Source organism: Oncorhynchus keta, unplaced genomic scaffold, assembly GCF_023373465.1.
Source record: "Oncorhynchus keta strain PuntledgeMale-10-30-2019 unplaced genomic scaffold, Oket_V2 Un_contig_17125_pilon_pilon, whole genome shotgun sequence".
In the NCBI taxonomy this organism is placed as follows: domain Eukaryota; kingdom Metazoa; phylum Chordata; class Actinopteri; order Salmoniformes; family Salmonidae; genus Oncorhynchus; species Oncorhynchus keta.
Genome location: NW_026280305.1, coordinates 273,366 through 293,792, shown reverse-complemented (window position 1 = coordinate 293,792; position 20,427 = coordinate 273,366). Strand labels below are relative to the sequence as shown.

Genomic DNA, 20,427 nt, shown 5'->3' with positions numbered 1-20,427 from the left:
TGTGTAGGCTGAAGCTTAAACTGCTGTTTTAGGTCTCGTTCTCGACAGTTTTGGTTTTCCAGCATCTAAGAGAAAGGAAGGGGCAGAGACAGGATGTTGTGTTGATTTCTTGGTCATTGTCCACTGTACAATATCTCATTTAGCAGACACTTTCATCAAAAGCGACCTACAGTCATGCATACATTTATAGAGTGGGGCAAAAAAGTATTTAGTCATTTTATTTTATTTCTTCTAATTTTGTCTGTCATAGTTTAAGTGTACCTAAAATTACAGGCCTCTCATCTTTTTAAGTGGGAGAACTTGCACAATTGGTGGCTGACTAAATACCTTTTTGGGGGAGGTAAAACTCAATTTTAGGAAGGTGTCCTGAATGTTTTGTGAACTGTCTTCATCCATAACTGTTGGTTATATGGTAGTTGTGCCAACACAGGGGATGCTGTGGTCGTTTGCAATGTGACTAACATGGTGCCCTCTCTTTTCTGCCTCTCTTTTTGCCTCTGTTTCTCTCTCTCTCAGTGCAATTCAATGAGCTTTATTGGCATGATAAAACATCTTACATTACCAGAGCAAACCTATAAGAGCAATTTCAATCAATGATGACAAAAACAATGAGTAGTTTTTCCTCCCTCTAGTCTGGTAGGCCGGATGCTGCAGCGGGACCCGAAGGGCCGTGCGTCTCTGGAGGAGATAGAGAGCCATGCCTGGCTGCAGGGGGTGGACCCGTCCCCAGCCACCAAGTTCAACACCCCCCTGGTGTCTCATAAGAGCCTGTCTGAGGACGAGCACAACGGGATCATACAGCGCATGGTGCTGGGGGACATCGCAGACCGAGAGCCCATAGTAGAGTAAGTCAACACACATACATAGACATAAACTCAGCAAAAAGAAATGTCCTCACTGTCAACTGCTTTTTTGTCAGCAAACTTAATATATGTAAATATTTGTTTGAGCATAACAAGATTCAACAACTGAGATATAAACTGAACATAAATTGAATAATGTGTCCCTGAACAAAAGGGGGGGCCAGTTCTTGCTGTGAGACGTTACCCCACTTTTCCACCAAGGCACCTGCAAGTTCCCGGACATTTCTGGGGGGAAATGGCCCTAGCCCTCACCCTCCGATCCAACAGGTCCCAGACGTGCTCAATGGGATTGAGATCCGGGCTCTTCGCTGGCCATGGCAGAACACTGACATTCCTGTCTTGCATGAAATCACGCACAGAACGAACAGTATGGCTGGTGGCATTGTCATGCTGGAGGGTCATGTCAGGATGAGCCTGCAGGAAGGGTTACCACATGAGGGAGGAGGATGTCTTCCCTGTAACGCACAGCATTGAGATTGCAGGCAATGACAACAAGCTTAGTCCGATGATGCTGTGACAGACCATGACGGACCCTCTACCTCCAAATCGATCCCGCTCCAGAGTACAGGCCTCGGTGTAATGCTCATTCCTTTGACGATAAAACCAGAATCCAACCAACACCCCTGGTGAGACAAAACCCTGACTCGTCAGTGAAGAGCACTTTTGCCAGTCCTGTGTGGTCCAGCGATGGTGGGTTTGTGCCCATAGGCTACACTATTTCTGGTGAGGATTTGCCTTACAACAAGCCTACAAGCCCTCAGTCCAGCCTCTCTCAGCCTATTGTGGACAGTCTGAGCACTGATGGAGGGATTGTGCGTTCCTAGTGTAACTCCGGCAGTTGTTTTTGCCTTCCTGTACCTGTCCCGCAGGTGTGATGTTCGGATGTACCGTTCCTGTGTAGGTGTTGTGACACGTGGTCTGCCACTGCGAGGACAATCAGCTGTCCGTCCTGTCTCTCTGTAGTGCTGTTTTAGGTGTCTCACAGTACGGACATTGCGATTTATTGCCCTGGCCACATCTGCAGTCCTCATGCCTCCTTGCAGTATGCCTAAGGCACGTTCACGCAGATCAGCAGGGACCCTGGGCACCTTTCTTTTGGTGTTTTTCAGAGTCCGTAGAAAGGCCTCTTTAGTGTCCTAAGTTTTCATAACTGTGACCTTAATTGCCTACCGTCTTTAAGCTGTTAGTGTCTTAACGACCGTTCCACAGGTGCATGTTCATTAATGGTTCATTGAACAAGCATGGGAAACAGGGTTTAATCCCTTTACAATGAAGATCTGTGAAGTTATTTGGATTTTTACGAATTATCTTTGAAAGACAGGGTCCTGAAAAGGGACGTTTCTTTCTTTATGTATAGGTATACAAACATGTACCTATACTAGGGCTGTTATGGCGACCATATTACCGCCACACCGACGGTCACAAGTCGTGACTGCAGTCAAATTCCACATGACCGTTGAGTCTCAGGAACTAGGCTTTTCTAAAACTGCTCTGATGCTGTTGATGGTCATTAGTAGCCTACCAAACTTGCTAATGGCCTGATACTCAGGGCTCTATTGTCCCTCCATCAGGTCCTAATGGCCTGGTACTCAGGGCTCTACAGTCCCCCATCAGGTCCTAATGGCCTGGTACTCAGGGCTCTATTGTCCCTCCATCAGGTCCTAATGGCCGGGTACTCAGGGCTCTACAGTCCCTCCATCAGGTCCTAATGGCCTGGTACTCAGGGCTCTACAGTCCCTCCATCAGGTCCTAATGGCCTGGTACTCAGGGCTCTATTGTCCCTCCATCAGGTCCTAATGGCCTGGTACTCAGGGCTCTACAGTCCCTCCATCAGGTCCTAATGGCCTGGTACTCAGGGCTCTACAGTCCCTCCATCAGGTCCTAATGGCCTGGTACTCAGGGCTCTACAGTCCCTCCATCAGGTCCTAATGGCCTGGTACTCAGGGCTCTACAGTCCCTCCATCAGGTCCTAATGGCCTGGTACTCAGGGCTCTACAGTCCCTCCATCAGGTCCTAATGGCCTGGTACTCAGGGCTCTACGGTCCCTCCATCAGGTCCTAATGGCCTGGTACTCAGGGCTCTACAGTCCCTCCATCAGGTCCTAATGGCCTGCGTACTCAGGGCTCTACAGGTCCCTCCATACAGGTCCTAATGGCCTGGTACTCAGGGCTCTACGGTCCCTCCATCAGGTCCTAATGGCCTGGTACTCAGGGCTCTACAGTCCCTCCATCAGGTCCTAATGGCCTGGTACTCAGGGCTCTAAGGTCCCTCCAACAGGTCCTAATGGCCTGGTACTCAGGGCTCTACGGTCCCTCCATCAGGTCCTAATGGCCTGGTACTCAGGGCTCTATTGTCCCTCTATCTACTCTGACATCAATGCAAATGCAATGGAAAATCATGAGTTCGTGTTGCGCAACATTTCTATAGGCTATTCAAACTTAGATTTAATGGCCTCTTAAGAGGATCCCATCAGCTTTCTATAGGCTTACTATATTTAATTCTCAATTTCCCTGATATTAAGCACATTGCTTTTCTTTACAACAGGAGTAGTCTACCTGGCTGGCATGAAAATGGACCGTGGGAAAAGCATCCTCCATTCGCTATTTATGTGATGACATGTATTTTCCCTCCGTCTTCAGACAGGTGCATGATAATGGTCCATTATAAATCTAAATGAATTTCCTACTTATATTATTTAATATATGTAAAGACAAGATTCAATTGAGAATAGTCTAATGGGTGACAATATTATCACTTGTGAATGATACCCAGTGTGTGCCGTCTAAGGCAAGAAATAGCACATGCCTTTTTGCAACTTTTTCAAATCCCATATGTTTTGATAAAGCTTTTATCACAACTAACGTGGCCAAATAACTCTAAGCCTAGTCTATAGGCCTAGGAGCCCTGCAACACGGTTGGTGAGCACATAGCCTAGTCCATAGGAGCCCTGCAACACGGTTGGTGAGCACATAGCCTAGTCCATAGGAGCCCTGCAACACGGTTGGTGAGCACATAGCCTAGTCCATGGGAGCCTGCAGCCGCGGTTGGTGAGCACATTGCCTAGTCCATAGGAGCCCTGCAACACGGTTGGTGAGCACATAGCCTAGTCCATAGGAGCCCTGCAACACGGTTGGTGAGCACATAGCCTAGTCCATAGGAGCCCTGCAACACGGTTGGTGAGCACATAGCCTAGTCCATAGGAGCCCTGCAACACGGTTGGTGAGCACATAGCCTAGTCTATAGGAGCCCTGCAACACGGTTGGTGAGCACATAGCCTACAGAGCACAGACTACAGAGCACATAGCCTACAGAGCACAGAGCCTACAGAGCCTACAGAGCACAGAGCCTACAGAGCCTACAGAGCACAGAGCCTACAGAGCACAGAGCCTACAGAGCACAGAGCCTACAGAGCATAGAGCCTACAGAGCACAGAGACTACAGGCACAGAGACTACAGAGCACATAGAGCCTACAGAACTGCACATAGACTACAGAGCACATAGACTACAGAGCACATAGACTACAGAGCCGACAGAGCACATAGACTACAGAGCCTACAGAGCACAGAGCCTGGAGCACATGGACTACAGAGCATGGGCATAGAGACTACAGGAGCACAGGACCATAGACTAAAGGCACAGGACTACAGAGCACAGGACTACAGAGCACATAGACTACAGAGCACAGGACTACATAGACTACAGAGCCTACAGAGCACAGGAGCCTGGGCATAGACTACAGAGCACATAGACTACAGAGCCTTCAGAGCATAGAGACTACAGAGCACATAGACTAAAGAGCACAGAGCCTACAGAGCACAGAGACTACAGAGCACATAGACTGTAAGCTCAGTTGCGCAATCTTGTGTGTGAAAACAGTTTTGACTGACCACTATTTAAAAGAAGATCCCAGCTTTCTCCTGCTGCTAGGTTTATTACTCAGTTCTTAAAATGAAGTACATTAATCCTCTTTCCAACCGGTGTAGTCTACCTGGTATACATAGGAGTGGTGTGAGTAGTACATTAATCCTCTTTCCAACCGGTGTAGTCTACCTGGTATACATAGGAGTGGTGTGAGTAGCACATTAATCCTCTTTCCAACCGGTGTAGTCTACCTGGTATACATAGGAGTGGTGTGAGTAGCACATTAATCCTCTTTCCAGCAGGTGTGATATAAGTATGTAGAATTAGTGTGAGTAGTACATTAATCCTCTTTCCAACCGGTTGTAGTCTACCTAGTATACATAGGCGTGGTGTGAGTAGTACATTAATCCTCTTTCAACCGGTTGTGTGCCTGGTATACATAGGAGTGGTGTGAGTAGCACATTAATCCTCTTTCAACGGTGTAGTCTACCTGGTATACATAGGGTGGTGTGAGTAGCACAGTGATACTCTTTCCAACCGGTGTAGTCTACCTGGTATACATAGGAGTGGTGTGAGTAGCACATTAATCCTCTTTCATCCCGGTGTAGTCTACCTGGTATACATAGGAGTGGTGTGAGTAGCACATTTTCACCATAAAAGTGCACCTTTATAATAAAGCATCATTGCATTTGCAGACGTATGTAAGATGCCTATTATTCATAATGTGTTGAGTGGATAGTCATAGGCTAATAATATAACTCCATCACTGTTTGCAAAAAGACAAAATGCAAGGCTGAGTGCATATAGTGTAGAGTAGACCTAGGCTCTATCAGATAGGTTTCTTCTGGGAAAAATGGGGTCTTTTATAAACACATTTTATGCAATTTTATTACACTTTATATGACTGGAGACATTAGCAGAATCTTTTTAATGACAAATTACAGAGTAGCCTATTCTGCTGACACTGAGGAACAATCAATTAAAACGACGTTGTCCATTATCAGGGAGACAAATAGAATATGACGTCCATCTAAAGTGGAGCAGGAAACGGTTGTCCAATAACTAACTTTAAAGTGGCACTGACCCGACAATGATAAATAGTCAATCTGCACAATGTGCACTCACCGGACATATTGCTCTGTCTCTGCTGGTGCCAATAAAATAGGCTCTACTGTTGTTCGCTCAATTAAGTTGAGAATTTTGATAACTAAAGGACAAATTAGTATTTTCCTCGTCTTCTCTTTACAGCAATAACAATTTGTTTTCCAATCTGTTTTCCCACGATTGTATTTTGAATATTGTGATATGTCTGGCTTGGCTCTCTACTTTTCAGACAGTCACAACTCAACAATAATCTGCCCAAATTGCGCACGCTGCCTTTCCTTCCAACTGTAGGCAATGCGATTTAGAACAATCCACAATTATTATTTTTTAGCTAATGATCCTCTTTGGCCAAATCATGATTTTTAAAATTTATTTCACCTTTATCTAACCAGGTAGGCCAGTTGAGAACAAGTTCTCATTTACAACTACGACCTGGCCAAGATAAAGCAAAGCAGTGCGACTGTAGCCTATTTTGAATGATTGGATTTATTTCTGTATAGACGAGGTTAGGCTAATTAGGCTATGTAGTTTTGGCCATTTTATTTACTTTAGAGAAAGCTTCCCCGAGCCTTATGGACGCGCTGCATGTAACCTCCATTCCACTGTTCCAGTGCAGGCTACGGATTACAATTAGGTTTTTTGTGTGCCATTCTAAATCAAAAATAATATTAGTAGGCTGTATGTAAAGACCAGATTAAATTGAGAATAGTCTGATGGGTGAGAATATTATCAAGAACTTGTAAAATTGTGAATGAGAGACTGATGAAGTGTGTGCAGCCTGTGCAAGAAACAGAACAGAACTCATGCCTTTCATGCAACTTTTTTCAAATCATTAGTCGCATTGTGCAGTCTTTAAAATGTACCAACATTAGGCTCTATGTTTAGATGTTTTATATCACAGCTAAAGTGTCATAAATAACTCTAAATGAAGCATATAGCAGGACCAGTTTCTTTGTTGACCGCTCAACACAGAACAGCAGCATGAGCACACACCCTTGGAAAGGTTTGGAGAAGATATCCTTTCTATTTTATTCAGCTAAACATGTTAACGGTTTAACATGTTAACATGTTAACGGTCAGTTACCATGAGACCACAGTTATTGCAACAGTTATTTGCATGACAATCACCAGATGACAAAATTGAATGACCGCCACAGACCTAACCTACACACACACACAATTGCAGATGGCCGTTAATCTTCTGCAAGTGACGAGGTATTTGACAGAATGCATTTTGCCTTGACCGACTGTGCCATTTGCTGTGGAGGCATGAATGAGGTTCCTTAGTCTGCTCTTCATTTGTCCTTTTCATATTGCGGGTTCTGCAACCCACCAAACCTGTTTCTGTGTCACGCTCACCACTGACATCAGTACTACTAACGCATATAACTGAACCTGAACATCTGAGGGGACTCAGTCAGCAGATAAGAGACCAGAGTGTTGAACTGTAGCATGTGAACCCAACAGCAGCCCTCCCTTAGCCTCCTACCCTGAACATGAATCATCTGAGGGGACTCAGTCAGCAGATAAGAGACCAGAGTGTTGAACTGTAGCATGTGAACCCAACAGCAGCCCTCCCATAGCCTCCTACCCTGAACATTAATCTCTGAGGGGACTCAGTCAGCAGATAAGAGACCAGAGTGTTGAACTGTAGCATGTAGACAACGGCAGTACTCCCTTAGCCTCTACCCTGAACATTAATCATCTGGGGGACTCAGTCAGCAGATAAGAGACCAGAGTGTTGAACTGTAGCATGTGAACCCAACAGCAGCCCTCCCCTTAGCCTCTACCCTGAACATGAATCATCTGAGGGGACTCAGTCAGCAGATAAAGAGACCAGAGTGTTGAACTGTAGCATGTGAACCCAACAGCAGCCCTCCCTTAGCCTCCTACCCTGAACATGAATCATCTGAGGGGACTCATTCAGCAGATAAGAGACCAGAGTGTTGAACTGTAGCATGTAAGGCCCAACAACAGCCACTCCCGCAGCCTCCTACCCTGAACATGAATCATCTGAGGGGACTCAGTCAGCAGATAAGAGACCAGAGTGTTGAACTGTAGCATGTGAACCCAACAGCAGCCCTCCCTTAGCCTCCTACCCTGAACATGAATCATCTGAGGGGACTCAGTCAGCAGATAAGAGACCAGAGTGTTGAACTGTAGCATGTGAACCCAACAGCAGCCCTCCCTTAGCCTCCTACCCTGAACATGAATCATCTGAGGGGACTCAGTCAGCAGATAAGAGACCAGAGTGTTGAACTGTAGCATGTGAACCCAACAGCAGCCCTCCCTTAGCCTCCTACCCTGAACATGAATCATCTGAGGGGACTCAGTCAGCAGATAAGAGACCAGAGTGTTGAACTGTAGCATGTGAACCCAACAGCAGCCCTCCCTTAGCCTCCTACCCTGAACATGAATCATCTGAGGGGACTCAGTCAGCAGATAAGAGACCAGAGTGTTGAACTGTAGCATGTGAACCCAACAGCAGCCCTCCCTTAGCCTCCTACCCTAGTCCCCTTGAATCATCTGAGGGGACTCAGTCAGCAGATAAGAGACCAGAGTGTTGAACTGTAGCATGTAGACAGCAGCAGCCCTCCCTTAGCCTCCTACCCTGAACATGAACATCTGGGGGACTCAGTCAGCAGATAAGAGACCAGAGTGTTGAACTGCAGCATGTGAACCCAACAGCAACCCACTCCTAAGCCTCCTACCCTGAACATGAATCATCTGGGGGACTCAGTCAGCAGATAAGAGACCAGAGTGTTGAACTGTAGCATGAACCCAACAGCAGCCCTCCTTAGCCTCCTACCCTGAACATGAAGATATCTGAGGGGACTCAGTCAGCAGATAAGAGACCAAGTGTTGAACTGTATGTGAACCCAACAGCAGCCCTCCCTTAGCCTCCTACCCTGAACATGAATCATCTGAGGGGACTCAGTCACAGATAAGAGACCAGAGTGTTGAACTGTAGCATAGAACCCAACAGCAGCCCCCTTAGCCTCCTACCCTGAACATGAATCATCTGAGGGGACTCAGTCAGCAGATAAGAGACCAGAGTGTTGAACTGTAGCATGTGAACCCAACAGCAGCCCTCCCTAGCCTCCTACCCTGAACATGAATCATCTGAGGGGACTCAGTCAGCAGATAAGAGACCAGAGTGTTGAACTGTAGCATGAACCCAACAGCAGCCCTCCCTAGCCTCCTACCCTGAACATGAATCATCTGAGGGGACTCAGTCAGCAGATAAGAGACCAGAGTGTTGAACTGTAGCATGAACCCAACAGCAGCCCTCCCTTAGCCTCCTACCCTGAACATGAATCATCTGAGGGACTCAGTCAGCAGATAAGAGACCAGAGTGTTGAACTGTAGCATGTAACCCAACAGCAGCCTCCCTTAGCCTCCTACCCTGAACATGAATCATCTGAGGGACTCAGTCAGCAGATAAGAGACCAGAGTGTTGAACTGTAGCATGTGAACCCAACAGCAGCCCTCCCTTAGCCTCCTACCCTGAACATGAATCATCTGAGGGGACTCAGTCAGCAGATAAGAGACCAGAGTGTTGAACTGTAGCATGTGAACCCAACAGCAGCCCTCCCTAGCCTCCTACCCTGAACATGAATCATCTGAGGGGACTCAGTCAGCAGATAAGAGACCAGAGTGTTGAACTGTAGCATGTGAACCCAACAGCAGCCCTCCCTTAGCCTCCCTACCCTGAACATGAATCATCTGGGGACTCAGTCAGCAGATAAGAGACCAGAGTGTTGAACTGTAGCATGTGAACCCAACAGCAGCCCTCCCTTAGCCTCCTACCCTGAACATGAATCATCTGAGGGGACTCAGTCAGCAGATAAGAGACCAGAGTGTTGAACTGTAGCATGTGAACCCAACAGCAGCCCTCCCTTAGCCTCCTACCCTGAACATGAATCATGGATGTGATTTGAAACACACATACTGGCTCCACTTTAAAGCAGCAGGCCCGCTGCCAGCCGTCTTTCACAGACACACACAGGACTTCTTTATTAACCCTGTCTGAAGGAAGGGCTTTACTGATGATGAGGAGAGAGCAGAGGGATATTAACCCTGTCTGAAGGAAGGGCTTTACTGATGATGAGGAGAGAGCAGAGGGATATTAACCCTGTCTGAAGGAAGGGCTTTTACTGATGATGAGGAGAGAGCAGAGGGATATTAACCCTGTCTGAAGGAAGGGCTTTACTGGTGATGAGGAGAGAGCAGAGGATACAGGAGTCTTGAGTAAACACCAGAGGATTTATCCCCACTTCCCAGGCATTCAAGAGATTGTCCTGCTGAAGCCCCCACCTCCCACCTGACAGACAGTTACATTCACACACACACACACACACACACACACACACACACACACACACACACACACACACACACACACACACACACACACACACACACACACACACACACACACACACACACAGCACTTGGCTGAGGATTTCACTTGATTGTTCATTAGCACAGCGTAGAGGAATCCCAGAGGCTGTCGAGGGACGTGAACCAGCCACCTACTGTTATTGACTCAGGGGGTTAGGAGGGCAAACGGGTTAGAACCTGTTGTGTTGCTTTGTTAGATTTTAGATGCGTCAAATGCCGACGTGATCGGGTTTTGCTCTGGGTGACTTGCCTGTTGACATACCATACTTGTCTCGTGTGTGGGCGTGTAACCCTCTTCTGGCCTTCTCTCCCAGCCTGTCCTAACATGTTCTGTCCATGGTGTTTGTTCTAGAGCCCTGGAGACCAACAAGTACAACCACATCACTGCCACCTACTTCCTGCTGGCTGAGAGGATCCTGAGAAGAAACAGGAGAAGGAGGTCCAGACACGCTCCTCCAGCCCCAGCAACATCAAGGCCCAGTTCAGGTGACACACACACATGCAACACATACAGTTGAAGTCGGAGGTTTACATACACTTAGGTTGGCGTCATTAAAACTTGTTTTTCAACCATTCCACAAATTTCTTGTTAACAAGCTATAGTTTTGGCAAGTCGGTTAGGACATCTACTTTGTGCATGACGCAAGGAATCTTTCCAATTGTTTACAGATTATTTCACTTATAATTCACTGTATCACAATTCCAGTAGGTCAGAAGTTTACATACACAAAGTTGACTGTGCCTTTAAACAGCTTGGAAAAGTCTAGAAAATGATGTCATGGCTTTAGAAGCTACTGATAGGCTAGTTGACATCATTTGAGTCAATTGGAGGTGTACCTGTGGATGTATTTCAAGGCCTACCTTCAAACTCAGTGCCTCTTTGTTTGACATCATAGGAAAATCAAAAGACATCATCAAAGACCCCAGAAAAGAATTGTAGACCTCCACTGGTCTGGTTCATTATTGATAGCAATTTCCAAACGCCTGAAGGTACCATGTTCATCTGTACAAACAATAGTACGCAAGTATAAACACCATGGGACCACGCAGCCGTCATAACGCTCAGGAAGGAGACGCGTTCTGTCTCCTAGAGATGAACGTACTTTAATGTGAAAAGTGCCAATCAATCCCAGAACAACAGCAAAGGACCTTGTGAAGATGCTGGAGGAAACAGGTACAAAAATATCCATATCCACAGTAAAATGAGTCCTATATCGACGTAACCTGAAGCCACTGCTCAAAAACCTCCATAAAAAAGCCAGACTACGGTCTGCAACTGCACATGGGGACAAAGATCGTACTTTTTGGAGAAATGTCCTCTGGTCTGATGAAACAACAATAGAACTGCTTGGCCATAATGACCATTGTTATGTTTGGAGGAAAAAGGGGGAGGCCGGCAAGCTGAAGAACACCATCCCACCCGTGAAGCATGGGAGTGGCAGCATCATGTTGTGGGGGTGCTTTGCTGCAGGAGGGACTGGTGCACTTCACTAAATAGATGGCATCATGTAGAATGGAAAATGATGTGGATATATTGAAGCAACATCTCAAGATATCAGTCAGGAAGTTAAAGCTTGCTCAAAAATGGGTCTTCCAAATGGACAATGACCCCAAGCATACTTCCAAAGTCGTGGCAAAATGGTTTAAGGACAACAAAGTCAAGGTATTGGAGGGCATCACAAAGCCTTGACCTCAATCCTATAGAAAATGTGTGGGTAGACTTGAAAAAGCGTTTGCGAGCAAGAAGGCCTACAAACCTGACTCAGTTATACCAGTTCCGTCAGGAGGAATGGGCCAAAATTCACCCAACTTATTGTGGGAAGCTTGTGGAAGGTTCCCGAAACGTTTGACCCAAGTTAAACAATTTAGAGGCAATGCTACCAAATACTAATTGAGTTTGTCAACTTTTGACCCACAGAAATATATAAAAGCTGAAATAAATCATTCTCTCTACTATTATTCTGGCATTTCACATTCTTAAAATAAAGTGGTGATCCTAACTGACCTAAGACAGGGAATTTTTACTCAGATTAAACATCAGGAATTGTGTGAAACTGAGTTTAAATGTATTTGGCTAAGGTGTATGTAAACTTCCGAATTGAACTGTTCATACATTCAACACACACACAACACCAAATCTATCCCTCCAGATGAAACCCACCAGATCCAACCACTCTAACTGCAATACCAATGCCTGTTTAATAGCCTGCTACACACACTCATCCATTTATTGGGGCCATTCAGATTGTCATAATGACGACGACTCAATGACTAGGAGGAGGAAGCAGCCAAGGCTCTGACGGTAATTGACCTCTCGTGCTTCAGTAGCTGTGGGTGCTGCTCTGCTTGTTGTGGTTGACCGTGCCTGGCATTAGGAGGGAGAACCCATGCTGTCCTTTCCTCATGGTCTGGTTTCCCATCCCGCCCCCTCTGGTCATGTGATCCCTCAACGTGGTGACATGTGTTGTTAAGGCTGACTGCAGTAAATGCTTTGGAGCGACCTAGAAAGGGAAGTCTGGCTTTGATATTCTGAGAGAAAGCAGAGAGTGAGCCACTCCTTTTGGAGGAAGAGGAGAGATCAAACACATGCAGGCTAAAGCTGCTCCCTCCTGGCCTGCTCGCTGTAACCCATTTGGCCAGAAACCCATTGCCAAACAGGTGCTCGGAGAGAAAAAGGCCCAATTTTAGCTGCTGGGTCGTGGCCCCTGGGAGCAGGAGCAGAATGTGAGTCAAATCCACTGTCATGTGTAGTGCAGCAGTACAGGTTTCTACATCTATTGTTTCTACTGGCCTGCGCTCCTCCATTCACCACTTAGTTTTTTTGAGGGTTGTTCTGTATTTTAACACAAACACTGTCAGCTTGTGGCATCAGGCAACATGGCATCATAACAGAAAAAACATTGTGATAGTGGTTCAATTATTTTTAGGAATAACAACAGTCTACTGTGTATCATGCATGTCAGTTTATATATGCCCAAAACAGTGACCTGGACAAGAGGGCTAAAGCTCTCTCGCTCTCTGTGCCATCGTGGGCTGAAGCTGAGCTTCATCAGGTAGTAGGCTTCAGGGATTGTCTGTAGAGTCTGTCAGGGTCGTCTGAGGTTGAGAGTGAATGGAGTCTGAGCAGTGTCACACAGCTCAGGTGTGTGTCTGAGAGATTCTACTGTAGTTATGCCTTTTGAAAGCCTGGCTGAATTAACTAGGATGGTGGCAGAGCAGCACTAAGGGCCCTGTGGTGACCCGACCCAGCCTCCACCTCCATGCAGCAGCGTGGAGGGTCACACATGCACCCGGCAGGCAGGACTACCATGGGATTAATTGTGTTAGATGCGTGCCGCTGGGACATGCCCGGCTCCGTCGAGAGAGATCCCCAGTGCTCTGTTCTGTTTGTTTTCTCACTCTGCCATGTCAACAAGGACCTTCTACATTAGAAGAATGTTGACTCACTGAGCTGTTCAGTCAGGTTCAGCAGTTCAGGACTGGATTACACATGAATCATCTGAACTCATTCTAATTCATACTGTTTATTTTATCTTTGTTTATTTTCTCCTCTGACTCTATATAAAGTCATTGCAGTGTATACTAACCAGGGAATAGTTTGGGTAACTCTGGTCTGCTCTCTGCCCCTCCAGGCAGTCCTGGCCGACGAAGATTGACATGCATCAGGACATCGAGGACAGTCTGGCAGCCTCCTCCATGTGCCACGCTGGTGGTCCCAGTCCCCCCGCCCGCAGCGCTGAGAGCCTTCTCAACGGACACCGCACCAAAGGCCTGCTGGAGCTCCGCAGGGACGAGAGCAACGCAGGGGCCTCCGGTGCCCCTGCCCCCGTTTCTGGACCCCTAGAGCTGGGGCCACGGCCCCTACACCCTCCACCTCCTCAGCCAAGCAGCGCAGCTGCCTGTTCAGGGTGGAGGAGGATGAAGGAGGAAGAGGACCCGTCCCCTCTGTCCACCCAAGTGATCCTGCGTCGCAAGGCTCCATCTATCACCAACCGGCTGACCTCCAGGAAGAGCGCCCCAGTCCTCAACCAGATCTTTGAGGAGGAGGGTGAGTCAGACGACGACTTCGACATGGATGAGGGCCTGCCACCCAAACTCAGCCGGCTAAAGATGAACATCGCTGCTGCAGCGGCCGGGTCGCCGGGCACCACTCAGAAACGCTATCACCGCCGCAAGAGCCAAGGCCGCGGCTCGTCCTGCTCCAGCTCAGAGACCAGCGACGACGACTCCGAGAGCCACCGCCGGCGTCTGGACAAAGACACAGGCTTCACCTATAGCTGGAACCGCAGGGACAGCAGTGAGGGCCCGCCTGGAAACTCAGGGGGAAATGGTGGAGGGAGCAGTGGAGGGCAGAGTAAACCCCCCGGGGAGGGGGGCAGTCCTCCTGGAGGGGGAGGTGGGGGGAGTAGTGACAATGGAGGGAGTGGTGGTAGTGGGGGGGGAGGTGGTAAGGGACAGGGTTCCCCCTCAAGTTGTTCTAACGGCAGCAGTAACCACTCGTCTTCAGGCTCAGGGTCCACGCGGAGACACTGTGCCTCCCGCAGCCCCGGGGCAGCAGAGCTGGTGGAGAGCCTGAAGCTCCTGAGCCTGTGTCTCAGCTCCCAGTTACAACACAGGGGGAGAAGTGGAGGCCCCGGCCTGGCAGGGGGGATGGGCCAGTTCATCATAGACCCTCAGAACCTGTCCAATAGTCTGTCCAGCAGCCTGTCAGCTGGCAGCGTCAAGACACAGGAGAGGTCCTCTTGGAAGATGTGCATCGGCTCCAACGGCAGCTTGGACCTGGAGTTAGACACCATCGCTCTGCCCACCACCGCTGTCAACACTCCAAGGTCATACACAGACCAAACAGCAGCAGCACTTAGTGAACTGGCCCTGGCCACCAAGGAGAATAACAAGCTGAACAAGCTGAAAAATAATGTTCTCCAGCTACCTCTGTGTGAAAAGAGCATCTCTGTGAACATCCAGCGCAGCCCTACAGAAGGGCTCCTGTGCACCTCTCAGGCCAGCTGCTGCCAGGTCATATGACACATACTCCCTGGCGACCCTCTGACACCACTCTGCCAGTCCAATCTGTCCAACCACAGTCACTGCTGTAGCATACGTCTGACCTCAGAACACCTCCCCATCACAACCTGCCTTCTTGCTGTTGTCTTAAAAGATGACACTTGTTATTGTTTTTGTTTGTTCACTAGGTCTATGAGCTGCATGCTGCAGGGGTTCTTTTGTTTTGTTTCTGCTACATCACTAGCTCCCCCTGGAATGAGCCGAGGTAACAGAACTTAACTCAATTCTAAGGTGAGTTGGGGTGTTGATATAAACATAAATATGGATGTTGGTTTGATTTTAGATTAACTATATTTTGGGGTACAAAATACCAAACTTTTAACAGTGGGTAAGTAGTAGCATGTGATAGTTAAAGGGTCAGCACTTAAATTAGATGCTAGGAGAGATAGAGGAGGACAGGACAGAGATACCATACAGCTGGGAGAGGTAGAGGAGGACAGGACAGAGATACCATACAGCTGGGAGAGGTAGAGGAGGACAGGACAGATACCAGTCACCATACAGCTGGGAGAGGTAGAGGAGGACAGGACAGAGATACCATACAGCTGGGAGAGGTAGAGGAGGAGCAGGACAGAGATACCATACAGCTGGGAGAGATAGAGAGGACAGGACAGAGATACCAGTCAGGACAGAGATACCATACAGCTGGGAGAGATAGAGGAGGACAGGACAGAGATACCAGCTGGGAGAGGTAGAGGAGGACAGGACAGAGATACAGCTGGGAGAGATAGGGAGGACAGGACAGAGATACCATACAGCTGGGAGAGATAGGAGGACAGGACAGAGATACCATACAGCTGGGAGAGATAGGAGGACAGGACAGAGATACCATACAGCTGGGAGAGATAGGAGGACAGGACAGAGATACCATACAGCTGGGAGAGATAGGAGGACAGGACAGAGATACCATACAGCTGGGAGAGGTAGAGGAGGACAGGACAGAGATACCAGTCACCATACAGCTGGGAGAGGTAGGGAGGACAGGACAGAGATACCAGAGATACCATACAGCTGGGAGAGGTAGAGGAGGACAGGACAGAGATACCAGTCACCATACAGCTGGGAGAGGTAGAGGAGGACAGGACAGAGATACAGGGGACAGGACAGAGATACCAGTCACCATACAGCTGGGAGAGGTACCATACAGGAGGACAGGACAGAGATACCAGTCACCATACAGCTGGGAGAGGGTAGAGGAGGACAGGACAGAGATATACCAGTCACCATACAGCTGGGAGGTAGAGGAGGACAGGACAGAGATACCAGTCACCATACAGCTGGGAGAGGTAGGAGGACAGGACAGAGATACCAGTCACCATACAGCTGGGAGAGGTAGAGGAGAACAGGACAGAGATACCAGTCACCATACAGCTGGGAGAGGTAGAGGAGGACAGGACAGAGATACCAGCTGGGAGAGGTAGAGGAGGACAGGACAGAGATACCATACAGCTGGGAGAGAGAGGAGGACAGGACAGATACCAGTCACCATACAGCTGGGAGAGGTAGAGGAGGAGCAGGACAGAGATACCAGTCACCATACAGCTGGGAGAGATAGGAGGAGGACAGGCTGGGACCAGGACAGAGATACCAGTGGGACAGCAGAGATACCAGTCACCATACAGCTGGGAGAGATAGAGGCTGGGAGGACAGGACAGAGATACCAGTCACCATACAGCTGGGAGAGGTAGGAGGACATGACAGAGATACCAGACAGGAGAGGTAGAGGATGACAGGACAGATACCAGTCACCATACAGCTGGGAGAGGTAGAGGAGGACAGGACAGAGATACCAGTCACCATACAGCTGGGAGAGGTAGGGAGGACAGGACAGAGATACCAGTCAGCTGGGAGAGAGACAGGACAGGACAGAGATACCAGTCACCATACAGCTGGGAGAGGTAGGAGGTACCAGTCACCATACAGCTGGGAGAGGAGGAGGACAGGACAGAGATACCAGTCACCATACAGCTGGGAGAGGTAGAGGAGGACAGGACAGAGATACCAGTCACCATACAGCTGGGAGAGGTAGAGGAGAACAGGACAGAGATACCAGTCACCATACAGCTGGGACAGAGATACCAGTCACCATACAGCTGGGAGAGGAGGTAAGGAGGATACTCATACAGCTGGGAGTGAGGGACAGGACAGAGATACCAGTCACCATACAGCTGGGAGAGGTAGGGAGAACAGGAGGATACCAGGACAGGACAGACAGAGATACCAGTCACCATACAGCTGGGAGAGGTAGAGGAGGACGGACAGGACAGAGATACCAGTCACCATACAGCTGAGAGGGTAGAGGAGGACAGGACAGGACAGAGATACCAGTCACCATACAGCTGGGAGAGGTAGAGGAGGACAGGACAGAGATACCAGTCACCATACAGCTGGGAGAGGTAGAGGAGGACCGACAGGACAGAGATACCAGTCACCATACAGCTGAGAGAGGTAGAGGAGGACAGGACAGGACAGAGATACCAGTCACCATACAGCTGGGAGAGGTAGAGGAGGACAGGACAGAGATACCAGTCACCAGACAGCTGAGAGAGGTAGAGGAGGACAGTACAGGACAGAGATACCAGTCACCATACAGCTGGGAGAGGTAGAGGAGGACAGGACAGAGATACAGTCACCATACAGCTGGGAGAGGTAGAGCAGACAGGATACCAGTCACATACAGCTGGGAGAGGTAGAGGAGGACAGGACAGAGATACCAGTCACCATACAGCTGGGAGAGGTAGAGGAGAGGACAGGACAGAGATACCAGTCACCATACAGCTGGGAGAGGTAGGAGGACAGGACAGAGATACCAGTCACCATACAGCTGGGAGAGGTAGAGGAGAGCAGGACAGGACAGAGATACCAGTCACCATACAGCTGGGAGAGGTAGGAGGACAGGACAGAGATACCAGTCACCATACAGCTGGGAGAGGTAGAGGAGGACAGGACAGAGATACCAGTCACCATACAGCTGGGAGGTCAGGACAGAGATACCAGTCACCATACAGCTGGGAGAGGTAGAGGAGGACAGGACAGAGATACCAGTCACCATACAGCTGGGAGAGGTAGAGGAGGACAGGACAGAGATACCAGTCACCATACAGCTGGGGGAGGTAGAGGAGGACAGGACAGAGATACCAGTCACCATACAGCTGGGAGAGGTAGAGGAGGACAGGACAGAGATACCAGTCACCATACAGCTGGGGGAGGTAGAGGAGGACAGGACAGAGATACCAGTCACCATACAGCTGGGAGAGGTAGAGGAGGACAGGACAGAGATACCAGTCACCATACAGCTGGGGGAGGTAGAGGAGGACAGGACAGAGATACCAGTCACCATACAGCTGGGGGAGGTAGACAGGACAGAGATACCAGTCACCATACAGCTGGGAGAGGTAGAGGAGGACAGGACAGAGATACCAGTCACCATACAGCTGGGAGAGGTAGAGGAGGACAGGACAGAGATACAGTCACATACAGCTGGGAGAGGTAGAGGAGGACAGGACAGAGATACCAGTCACCATACAGCTGGGAGAGGTAGAGGAGGACAGGACAGAGATACCAGTCACCATACAGCTGGGAGAGGTAGAGAGGACAGGACAGAGATACCAGTCACCATACAGCTGGGAGAGGTAGAGGAGGACAGGACAGAGATACCAGTCACCATACAGCTGGGAGAGGTAGAGGAGGACAGGACAGAGATACCAGTCACCATACAGCTGGGAGAGGTAGGGGAGGATAGGACAGAGATACCAGTCACCATACAGCTGGGAGAGGTAGAGGAGGACAGGACAGAGATACCAGTCACCATACAGCTGGGAAAGGTAGAGGAGGACAGGACAGAGATACCAGTCACCATACAGCTGGGAGAGGTAGAGGAGGACAGGACAGAGATACCAGTCACCATACAGCTGGGAGAGGTAGAGGAGGACAGGACAGAGATACCAGTCAACATACAGCTGGGAGAGGTAGAGGAGGACAGGACAGAGATACCAGTCACCATACAGCTGGGAGAGGTAGAGGAGGACAGGACCATACAGCTGGGGAGAGGAGGTACAGGACAGAGATACCAGTCACAGCTGGGAGGTAGAGGAGGACAGGACAGAGATACCAGTCACCATACAGCTGGGAGAGGTAGAGGAGGACAGGACAGAGATACCAGTCACCATACAGCTGGGAGAGGTAGAGGAGGACAGGACAGAGATACCAGTCACCATACAGCTGGGGAGAGGTAGAGGAGGACAGGACAGAGATACCAGTCAGCATAGGAGGATAGGACGGACAGAGATACCAGTCTGCTGGGGAGGGTAGAGGAGGACAGGACAGAGATACCAGTCACCATACAGCTGGGAGAGGTAGAGGAGGACAGGACAGAGATACCAGTCACCATACAGCTGGGAGAGGTAGAGGAGGACAGGACAGAGATACCAGTCACCATACAGCTGGGGAGGTAGGGAGGACAGGACAGAGATACCAGTCACCATACAGCTGGGGAGGTAGAGGAGGACAGGACAGAGATACCAGTCACCATACAGCTGGGGATAGAGGAGACAGGACAGAGATACCAGTCACCATACAGCTGGGAGAGGTAGAGGACAGGACAGAGATACCAGTTACCATACAGCTGGGGGAGGTAGAGGAGGACAGGACAGAGATACCAGTCACCATACAGCTGGGAGAGGTAGAGGAGGACAGGACAGAGATACCAGTCACCATACAGCTGGGAGAGGTAGAGGAGGACAGGACAGAGATACCAGTCACCATACAGCTGGGAGAGGTAGAGGAGGACAGGACAGAGATACCAGTTACCATACAGCTGGGGGAGGTAGAGGAGGACAGGACAGAGATACCAGTCACCATACATGGTCCTGGAGGAAGGGAAGTAACCTGTAACCTTCATGTTGATATAAGCTCCTGCCATGCAGTCACATGGCAACGACCAACTGAGACAGAAACTTGGTAACCTCTAGAGATGTTTTAATTTGATTCATTGATTAACCTCATTTTACAGTGACCTACTGTCTAAAACGTTATTTCACTTTGATATTGCACACAGACAATCTGTTTTATGTTCGTATTTTTAAGTGTATGGAATTAAAGATGCATTTTAGATGGCTATACAGCTCACTG

General features: G+C 48.9%; 1 protein-coding gene across 1 annotated transcript; it reads left to right on the top strand.

Annotated features, from left to right (window-relative positions):
- Positions 1-632: 632 nt before the first annotated feature.
- LOC118374732 (SNF-related serine/threonine-protein kinase) lies at positions 633-20,077 on the top strand (the record flags this gene model as incomplete). The annotated part of the gene is given in 11 exon segments (XM_052503321.1): positions 633-845; positions 10,586-10,653; positions 10,656-10,719; positions 13,866-14,101; positions 14,104-14,155; positions 14,157-15,851; positions 17,063-17,110; positions 17,542-17,693; positions 17,746-17,899; positions 18,507-18,650; positions 19,931-20,077. Coding segments are annotated over 6 exon segments (1,735 nt in total), but the record flags the coding sequence as incomplete, so codon positions are not given.
- Positions 20,078-20,427: the final 350 nt, after the last annotated feature.